We start from the raw sequence: 12451 nt of genomic DNA, 5'->3' as shown, positions 1-12451 counted from the left end.
CTACTACTACTACTACTACTACTACTACTACTACTACTACTACTACTACTACTACTACTACTACTACTACTACTACTACTACTACTACTACTACTACTACTACTACTACTACTACTACTACTACTACTACTACTACTACTACTACTACTACTACTACTACTACTACTACTACTACTACTACTACTACTACTACTACTACTACTACTACTACTACTACTACTACTACTACTACTACTACTACTACTACTACTACTACTACTACTACTACTACTACTACTACTACTACTACTACTACTACTACTACTACTACTACTACTACTACTACTACTACTACTACTACTACTACTACTACTACTACTACTACTACTACTACTACTACTACTACTACTACTACTACTACTACTACTACTACTACTACTACTACTACTACTACTACTACTACTACTACTACTACTACTACTACTACTACTACTACTACTACTACTACTACTACTACTACTACTACTACTACTACTACTACTACTACTACTACTACTACTACTACTACTACTACTACTACTACTACTACTACTACTACTACTACTACTACTACTACTACTACTACTACTACTACTACTACTACTACTACTACTACTACTACTACTACTACTACTACTACTACTACTACTACTACTACTACTACTACTACTACTACTACTACTACTACTACTACTACTACTACTACTACTACTACTACTACTACTACTACTACTACTACTACTACTACTACTACTACTACTACTACTACTACTACTACTACTACTACTACTACTACTACTACTACTACTACTACTACTACTACTACTACTACTACTACTACTACTACTACTACTACTACTACTACTACTACTACTACTACTACTACTACTACTACTACTACTACTACTACTACTACTACTACTACTACTACTACTACTACTACTACTACTACTACTACTACTACTACTACTACTACTACTACTACTACTACTACTACTACTACTACTACTACTACTACTACTACTACTACTACTACTACTACTACTACTACTACTACTACTACTACTACTACTACTACTACTACTACTACTACTACTACTACTACTACTACTACTACTACTACTACTACTACTACTACTACTACTACTACTACTACTACTACTACTACTACTACTACTACTACTACTACTACTACTACTACTACTACTACTACTACTACTACTACTACTACTACTACTACTACTACTACTACTACTACTACTACTACTACTACTACTACTACTACTACTACTACTACTACTACTACTACTACTACTACTACTACTACTACTACTACTACTACTACTACTACTACTACTACTACTACTACTACTACTACTACTACTACTACTACTACTACTACTACTACTACTACTACTACTACTACTACTACTACTACTACTACTACTACTACTACTACTACTACTACTACTACTACTACTACTACTACTACTACTACTACTACTACTACTACTACTACTACTACTACTACTACTACTACTACTACTACTACTACTACTACTACTACTACTACTACTACTACTACTACTACTACTACTACTACTACTACTACTACTACTACTACTACTACTACTACTACTACTACTACTACTACTACTACTACTACTACTACTACTACTACTACTACTACTACTACTACTACTACTACTACTACTACTACTACTACTACTACTACTACTACTACTACTACTACTACTACTACTACTACTACTACTACTACTACTACTACTACTACTACTACTACTACTACTACTACTACTACTACTACTACTACTACTACTACTACTACTACTACTACTACTACTACTACTACTACTACTACTACTACTACTACTACTACTACTACTACTACTACTACTACTACTACTACTACTACTACTACTACTACTACTACTACTACTACTACTACTACTACTACTACTACTACTACTACTACTACTACTACTACTACTACTACTACTACTACTACTACTACTACTACTACTACTACTACTACTACTACTACTACTACTACTACTACTACTACTACTACTACTACTACTACTACTACTACTACTACTACTACTACTACTACTACTACTACTACTACTACTACTACTACTACTACTACTACTACTACTACTACTACTACTACTACTACTACTACTACTACTACTACTACTACTACTACTACTACTACTACTACTACTACTACTACTACTACTACTACTACTACTACTACTACTACTACTACTACTACTACTACTACTACTACTACTACTACTACTACTACTACTACTACTACTACTACTACTACTACTACTACTACTACTACTACTACTACTACTACTACTACTACTACTACTACTACTACTACTACTACTACTACTACTACTACTACTACTACTACTACTACTACTACTACTACTACTACTACTACTACTACTACTACTACTACTACTACTACTACTACTACTACTACTACTACTACTACTACTACTACTACTACTACTACTACTACTACTACTACTACTACTACTACTACTACTACTACTACTACTACTACTACTACTACTACTACTACTACTACTACTACTACTACTACTACTACTACTACTACTACTACTACTACTACTACTACTACTACTACTACTACTACTACTACTACTACTACTACTACTACTACTACTACTACTACTACTACTACTACTACTACTACTACTACTACTACTACTACTACTACTACTACTACTACTACTACTACTACTACTACTACTACTACTACTACTACTACTACTACTACTACTACTACTACTACTACTACTACTACTACTACTACTACTACTACTACTACTACTACTACTACTACTACTACTACTACTACTACTACTACTACTACTACTACTACTACTACTACTACTACTACTACTACTACTACTACTACTACTACTACTACTACTACTACTACTACTACTACTACTACTACTACTACTACTACTACTACTACTACTACTACTACTACTACTACTACTACTACTACTACTACTACTACTACTACTACTACTACTACTACTACTACTACTACTACTACTACTACTACTACTACTACTACTACTACTACTACTACTACTACTACTACTACTACTACTACTACTACTACTACTACTACTACTACTACTACTACTACTACTACTACTACTACTACTACTACTACTACTACTACTACTACTACTACTACTACTACTACTACTACTACTACTACTACTACTACTACTACTACTACTACTACTACTACTACTACTACTACTACTACTACTACTACTACTACTACTACTACTACTACTACTACTACTACTACTACTACTACTACTACTACTACTACTACTACTACTACTACTACTACTACTACTACTACTACTACTACTACTACTACTACTACTACTACTACTACTACTACTACTACTACTACTACTACTACTACTACTACTACTACTACTACTACTACTACTACTACTACTACTACTACTACTACTACTACTACTACTACTACTACTACTACTACTACTACTACTACTACTACTACTACTACTACTACTACTACTACTACTACTACTACTACTACTACTACTACTACTACTACTACTACTACTACTACTACTACTACTACTACTACTACTACTACTACTACTACTACTACTACTACTACTACTACTACTACTACTACTACTACTACTACTACTACTACTACTACTACTACTACTACTACTACTACTACTACTACTACTACTACTACTACTACTACTACTACTACTACTACTACTACTACTACTACTACTACTACTACTACTACTACTACTACTACTACTACTACTACTACTACTACTACTACTACTACTACTACTACTACTACTACTACTACTACTACTACTACTACTACTACTACTACTACTACTACTACTACTACTACTACTACTACTACTACTACTACTACTACTACTACTACTACTACTACTACTACTACTACTACTACTACTACTACTACTACTACTACTACTACTACTACTACTACTACTACTACTACTACTACTACTACTACTACTACTACTACTACTACTACTACTACTACTACTACTACTACTACTACTACTACTACTACTACTACTACTACTACTACTACTACTACTACTACTACTACTACTACTACTACTACTACTACTACTACTACTACTACTACTACTACTACTACTACTACTACTACTACTACTACTACTACTACTACTACTACTACTACTACTACTACTACTACTACTACTACTACTACTACTACTACTACTACTACTACTACTACTACTACTACTACTACTACTACTACTACTACTACTACTACTACTACTACTACTACTACTACTACTCTCCTGCGATTCTGTATTTATTTAGAAAATGTATGTTTCAACAATCGTGATAAATAATATTTTTTGTAACCTACTTGACAATGCTCGTAATAAAGTATTATTTCACATTAAAACGCAAACAATTTGGAATATTAAACGAATTCTATATTGTAAATGCAGTCTCCAGCAATATCCCGGAGAGTGCAGTCATCTGCAGACGGAGCTCTATCTGATCGAGTATAGAGGGAAATACGCTAAGAGTAATATGTGGAGGATGTAATGATGTGTACAGCGTGTAATAGCGCGGAGTGAGAAAGTGAATGAAGATTTGGGAGAAGGATCAAGGAAAGGTATTATATCAAATTGGAAGGAACAAAGGAAGGAAAACTAGACAATAGATAATTTGTGACTAAAAGTGAAAATCAACAGCGACAAGATCAGGAAGTTACTAAGTGAGAATAAAAATAATGAAGGGAAAAATGATCTATTTCGAAAATAAAATGAGAAAAAGGATGCGATAATCTACGGTGCGGAAGAAATAGGACGCGAACACGATTTGGAACTTCCGAGACATTGTAGAACATGTGCCACGTAATCTTTAATTTAGATGTGACAGAAGAGCACACAGAACAAATATATGGTCTGGGGAAAGGTTCCAATAGACCAATTCTAGTGAGTTTCCAATGAGAATTAAGGAAGTCATTCTGAACAATTTAAAATTACTTACTGGATCCAAGATCAGAATATAAAGGGACCTGACTTATGAAGTGAAAAAGAGAAGGAAGCTCCTACCCCCTTTTATGAAAGTAGCTAGGAATAAAGGTTATTTCGCAAAACTGTACCACGACAAATTAAAAGTGAATGGAAAATTTTACGATATAAAGTCCTATATGAAAAAAAACCACTCGGAATTTGGGATATAGGCCTATAAGTATACGAGAATTCAGCTGCGAGAACGAGAAACAGTGATGAGAACGACAGTACACAACGAACGGAAGGAGATAAAGAAAAACTTAGAGAAGACAGTTAAGCAGGGAGAAGATAAGGTGGCATTAGAACACAGGAGCTAAATTTAGGGAAAAATGAAGATCCGTGATCAAGAATTAATCTTCGGTCCTAAAACAACGAGTACTTTTGGAGCTAAACCTCGAACCTATCTTAAGGAGTGAATCGGATAAAGATGACACAGATGCAATAAAGAAGCAGTCTCTGACCGAGATCAGGATCGTCCAAGATAGAACGTGAGACAGCTCAATAAAAATTCAGCTGATGAAGTCAGCAAACCAGGAAGAGGGAAGCAGAATGTGCTGAATAAGAAAAAGCTTAATAAAGATTGTATGGAGTGCGACTACGAAGAGCAACAGGTGCACGAAAGAAGAAGGATGTGAAAGAAAGTGGCAAAGGTAAAGCAAGGGGGGAATGTGAGGGGTAAAAAATTGGAAGTAAAGAGATTGAAGAAGTGATTAAGTAGAAGGATGGAGAGTCAGCAGTAAGGACCAGTGCAGAAAGGATACATATCTACTTAAATTAGTAAATGCATAAGAGAAAGAGGGGTAGGTGGCCTATTTAGTGAGAATCATGGAAAATTGATATAGCCTATAAATTTATACTGAGACGTTAAGTGGAAGTGCGTAATAAAGACAAATACAGAGTGTTTCTGAGGAAGTGTTACAAACTTTCAGGGATGATGGGTCCGGAAATGATCGAGTCGAAAGTTACAAGCAAAAATAGTTCTGTGGAAATGAAATAATTTTATTCATCTGAACATCTTATTTATGTGTATTTATCTGTACATCTTACACATACTATATTCATCTGATGTTGTTTACGTTGTCTACTTACAGTATTCCATTCAGTGCGCTGTCTGAGGGATGAAAACAGGAAACTACACTAAAGCAATGCAGATAGCGTAATGTGTAACGGATATAGCCGGTCCTGATATGCACGTCTGTAGACAGCAGTGTATGTGTACAAGTTGCAGTGTCCAGTCGATCAGTACTAGTGAAATGGAGGTGTACACGAGAGCGGAATATGCAGACCTGATTTTCGAATACGGATGAGACAATGGGAACAGTAGACAAGCTCACAGATTGTATCGGGACAAGTATCCACGTAGGAGACATCCGGCCCATATCATCTTTCCACTTCTGTTCCAAAGGTTAAGGGAAGGAGGGCACGTGGTGCCAAATTACAATTCCATTTCCACAGAACTATTTTTGCTTATAACTTTCGACTCAGTCATTTCCGGACCATGGTTCCTTATCTCAAATTGATACATGTGCCCTTCGCCATCATCCCTGAAAGTTTGTAACACCACCTCGGAAACACCCTGTATAACGAATAGTTGATTAAAAGAAATATATCAAGTTAAAAAGCGAAGTAATAAATGTATGAGACGTTCATTAAGTTATCAGAGAGAATTGTATGGTACTAAATACTTAATATAAAATAACTAGATATGAGAATGGCAGCAATTTAGTAAACTTAGGAAGAAGAATAGTGACCTAGCTAAGAGTTGTATAAAGTTTCAAAGGTTAGAAAAGAAGAAGCAGTCTGTGGCTAAGTAGTAAAGGAATAATCTATGAGGATCAGACTAGAATAGTGAAAGGAGGTAAGTAACGTATAAAACACAAGGTTTAAAGTGAATGTAATAGAGGCGAGGGTGACTCGTATACAAAAGTTGTGAGAGCCATCACTACATGTAATATGTGCTGTTAACAAAACTATCATTAGCATAATATATTGTGAATGACGCTCCGTAAAGATGTGATATAGGTATATTGACGAAATTAAAAATAATGTAAAGCTAGGATAATAAAATCTCTTATGTTTTTACACACGCATACAAACATTCAGGTATGAGTAGACTTTAGTTTTTGTCCTGATTACTGAATGTTTCAATCCTGTAATTTTTCGTAACATGTCTTGGAAAATTTATTTCAATGCAAGTTGGAAATCATGCTGGAAACCACCCTCATAATAAGTTAGAACGTGATCTTCACGTAGTTTTGTTGAGATTGGTTTGTGACAGCTGTTAGCACCTACATATAATTGCTCCCAAATAAAACATTTTATTTCTGCAGCAAAGTTACGAGTGTTCGGGAAATGAGACTAAACTAAAAATAATTAAGAGTAAACAGAATGAAACTTTAGAAATTATTGAAAACACAGCGCTACAACTCCTAGTTACATTTCCAGTATTGTAGCAATTTAAATTATGGCCTGTATACAATTTTTAAAATGTTTTCCGTAATTTTTGTCCTCTCATTTCCTGTCACGTTCTTTTATTCATGTACAAGGATGTTTAACGCATCGTTTAAGCTAGAAAATAAATAATTTTCGCAAAAATGCACAAATGAAAAATTGTATTTGTGCAAATTTCGAAAAGCTTGTGCAGTATTATAAATAATTGTACAGAAAGATAAAATTAATAAGGTATCCAGAAACAAAAAGTTACGTAATTTGTTTCTTGGAGTTTTATTACTTTCAATCCATCTTTCCACGCTCTAGATATAGTTATGTAAGTAAGTCATTAGACGTAGATATGTTTAAAATCAATTACTGCTGAATTTACATCACATTAAAATACGTTATTTTATAGGCACTCTTAACTAGTAGGCCCTTCAAGATTTATTGTTAGCAGACTGCTAACAATTTTTAATAAAAGGCGGTTTCTAACTCCAGTTTTTACAAGATTCATGCAACTGAATTCTCGCTCACAATTTACAGTATACGATTGAGTTATATAAATCAATTAGAATAAATTGTTCACTTAACTTATATGAATTGCACCAACTCTTTGAAATCCATTCCTGATCATATATTACTCAATATCTTTTTGAACATTGCCCTTGCTATTAACATTTCCTTTTAATTTAGATTCTCCAGAACTGATTAGGTCGTACATCTCTGATTTCATTTTCTCCAGTACCATTATCATTTTTGAAGTCCAATGTGGTTGTCGCATTTTTGCACATTTATATTGAAAATTTGTTGAATTTTTAGAAGTTGAGTAGCAAAACGCGACAAATGCGACTGTGGCTTAAACCCTCGTTTAACGTATATTCCTTGCACGGAAGTTAGAACATTAATATTTTATCTCGAGGATTAATGATATAGAAAAATTGTCGATATTACTTGCAGTTTGCAACAACAGTGCGATAATTAGAAACGAATCAGAGATCGTTTATGTTTGAAATTATTATTTGGTTTGTCATTCTTACATCATCAAGAAGTGTCTGATACTTTTCGTGGCCAAATAAGTTTTTAAACACAACATCCGAAATCTTGAAATCAAAACTATTGAAGAAGGTATGCTTCAGTTGAAGTGTCTTGATGCAGTGACTAATGGGCATGAACCATTTTATCATATTGAATATTGTTTTCTGTAAATCTTGACAAAAACTAGAATTTTTGTTCAATTTTGGTAATGCTATTTTAGGCAATAGCACGTTTTACGGATATTGGTGTTGATTGTGACGCTCATATTGATTTTGATGAATGTAGATACTAATGCTGGAGGTGTTATTCTGACGCCTTAATTCTAATGCTGCTGCATCGTTATTTATCATTATTTCTTGTGGATTCTAATAGTAATATGAATGTATGACTTGAGGCTTTCCCTGCGTTTGATGTAGAATAACTCTTCTCGTGTTCTCAGCCAGGTGAATTGGAGATTAACTTCCAAGCTTTCGACGGCTAGCTCTGCCACCTTCTTCATCAATTCCCTGAAGAAGATGGCAGAGCTAACCGTCGAAAGCTTGGAAGCTAATCTCCAACTCACCTGGCTGAGAACCCGAGAAGAGTTATTCTACAGTAATACTAATGTTAAGGATAATAAATACGTTGTATTGTTGATGCTGATATTCATACTGATACTGATGTTCGATACACTAATGTTATTTTTCATGTTGATAGTGATATTCATATTGCTGTAGGTGTTTCTACTCCTGCGTGTGGTAGTGAATATGAATCATCATCATCATTATCATCGCCTTGAGACTAGTGTTGGTATTGCTTTGATGTTGATGCTGACATTCATGGTGGTGATTGTGGATATAATCACAGTCTAGTATATAGAGTAACGAAGCTCAATACGTAGTAAATATGCATCCATAGATAGTTACTAACCACTAGGATCGCTAATATCGCCTCATTACAGAAAATGCGAAATAGTACCGGCACAGTCTATTGTTCCTAGTAACCTCACAACTCAAGCTTCATAACTGTATATACTAGACTGTGATATAATGCTAGTAATATATTTAACAATATTTATGTTAATACTTTTACAGGTGGCGATCGTAATGATAGACATAGGAACAAGATTCATGGAACACGTTACTTGTGGCAGTGTTATGTGAAAGTCTGACTGGATGTTTATAGTTGTTTGTGCAGAATAACGAAATTTCTCTGGTAAGTACAATGGCTATATTCTTAATTATCTTATTAAGTAGCCATAAATACTACAGATAAGTTGTATATCCTTCCAGCCTAATTCTACTTACCGTGTCGAAGAGATCGAAAATTTTTGTCAAGTACAGCAGCCATACCCATCTTGCCATCTGTTGAATTCAAACAAAATGACGTTAGACATTCAGTTCCATTAATGAAAGATAGCTTTAGAATGTTAAATAACTGAGTAGAACAAAATTAAAAATTATTGCGTATTAATTATATTTTCATTCACAAAATCAGATCTTCTATCTCAAATTGTCCTGTGTCAGAAATTCAGTTGAATTGTACAGCATATCAAGCTAAGACATTTCTAAGGCTAATTATTTCTTATGTCATGTATAAACTTCATATCTTTCTGTTATTACACTTATAAATTTTTGTATGCATTTCCATTAGACAGCCCAGTTTCACGAAAGCTTCATTCGAATCACGCTAACTGCATGTTAACTAACATATTGTCAAAAATTAAATATCCTTTTAATGTAATAGTGTTTCACCAACTATTTGAACTAGCCTACTTTGGTTAGGTAACATGATGTTAAAAGCAATGTAACAGGAATCAAAGAGGCAGTTTTTGTATGAAAGTTTACTGAATGTGCCTGTAGTTGTGGTGTAGTCATTTGTTTTAGCGAAAAATTGTATTTTTGTATTATGATAGACGTTTTAGAGACTAATCTATATACTTTTTGAACTGGAAATAGAAATTACGGGAAAACGGCTGAACGGATTTTAATGAATGACCAGTGATTTTGAAGCTTGGTATAGATACTTATATGCGTTATTCTCTTCAGTATTGGCTCGAGAGAGCGCAAAAATTACAGTTCTTAAGAAGAAATTGTATTGCTTACTGACAAAATAAGAGACCTACAAAATTTTGTAGTCTCTCGATCATTGCAGCAGATCTCTTAGCAGGATAAAATGATTTTACCCTCTGCATTTCAAGCTCTACATGCAGCAGCTATACCAAGATGCCATGCTATTGTTCGAAAGCTTAGCAAACCTGACTTATTTTTTTTTAACTTTCACCTACAATCCACAGTGACCTGAAATAGCTATTGCTTTACTCCCACAAGAAAAACCCACTGATCGTCCGGACATTGTTACTTGCGTTTTCTCGTTGAAACTCAGAAACTGAACGTGGATAGGTTCAAGAAAAGATATTAGAGGGAGTTTGTTTCATTATTATGAAAGCAAATAACTTTCAAAATGTCTGGTATTTTTCATTGAAAATAAATCTGAAACATTTTTATTTGAACGTCTAATGAACTTAGTTTGCAGAATAAGTCACTAGTATAATTATAATGTAAAGCGAGAAAAGAAAACGTGTAATGAGCAGTAACTTTATCTCATATGAGGAACATAATTATTTTTGTAGTTCTACTCGTAGCAACTAATTAAATTATAGGAATGTAATTGAAGATAAACGTACTGAAGGAACTTTCATAAGAAAAAAGGAGCAAGTCAGACGTTCCTTCCACTGTATCTTCTGCATGGTCCTTCTTAGCATATATCTTAACACTTTCGTGACATTGATTTTTTTTATAGTTCGCGTTTTCACATTCAAGTTGCGATTGAAAACTTGGGTTAAAAAGGATAAATTTCTAAAATATGGATGCTTAATGCTTTTCTAGGTACATTAAAGATACTGTATTTTTTCTAGGTCATATACTCAAAATTTGTACGAGGAGATAGATTTTTAAAATATGTCCCTTTTTTTTTTAGAAAAAGGGCATAACTCAGAAAATATCTGCGTGACGTACATAACAATTTGTAGCATGTATATATTATATCACATGTAGAATATGTGTTCAAAAATGAACCAACTAGCTCAAAAACTACACAGGGTAGAAATTTCATCCATCTTCTCCGTTAACAACTTAACGCTGATCATAGCATTATGGGTTTTGGTATTTTGAGTTAAATCGACACAGAATATGTCGACAAGGAACTCTTCCAGTTCTGAACACTAATCCTATGTGTAACATATTATGAAATAGACTGTTTTAAATCCTTACTGCTGTACGGAACTACACCCGCAGCTATGTTTTGAATTTTCCTTACGCGTCTCAAATTTTGTACGCTGCCTAAAACTAAGTCCTGAGAAAACGGTAAAATAAAACAATTTGACTTGGACAATTTTTCAAGTTTGAAAGGTCTTAGTCGTCCTGTATTACACAGTCTTGTTATAAAAGTTAGGAAGACTGGATATGTGCTAGCAAAAAAGCCGTAGGAGGTGGTAAGTTTTACAAATGAAACCTTCACAATAAAGCACGAAGTGTAGAACGTTTCGAATAAAGCTAGGCTATAGGCTATATTTTCTTTTCTTTTTAATGTAAAACTGATTATTAGAAATGTTAAGCAACTGTTCAAGAGATTAAATCAAATATCTTAGTAAGGTAGGTTTTTTTATTAAACTATTAACTTCCTAGCTCCTTGACGGAAGCATATAGTAGTAAGGAAATAAAACAGACTTACTGTATAAAGATAAAGATCTATATATAAATACATAAACACATACAACATTAGGAATGAATAGTAAATTTTTA

The 12451-nt window shown here is 33.8% G+C and overlaps 1 protein-coding gene across 2 annotated transcripts in view; it reads right to left on the bottom strand.

Moving 5' to 3' along the window:
- Window positions 1-12451, bottom strand: part of LOC138710596 (very long chain fatty acid elongase 7-like) — a 76324-nt gene that overhangs the window by 31876 nt on the left and 31997 nt on the right. For both annotated transcript variants that reach the window (XM_069841597.1, XM_069841596.1), the window contains one exon: window positions 9956-10012. In XM_069841597.1, coding sequence (XP_069697698.1) covers window positions 9956-10012 — 57 coding nt within the window. The remainder of the gene's footprint in view (window positions 1-9955; window positions 10013-12451) is intronic.

Source organism: Periplaneta americana, chromosome 12, assembly GCF_040183065.1.
Source record: "Periplaneta americana isolate PAMFEO1 chromosome 12, P.americana_PAMFEO1_priV1, whole genome shotgun sequence".
NCBI lineage: Eukaryota > Metazoa > Arthropoda > Insecta > Blattodea > Blattidae > Periplaneta > Periplaneta americana.
This window is presented reverse-complemented; position numbering and strand designations above follow the sequence as displayed.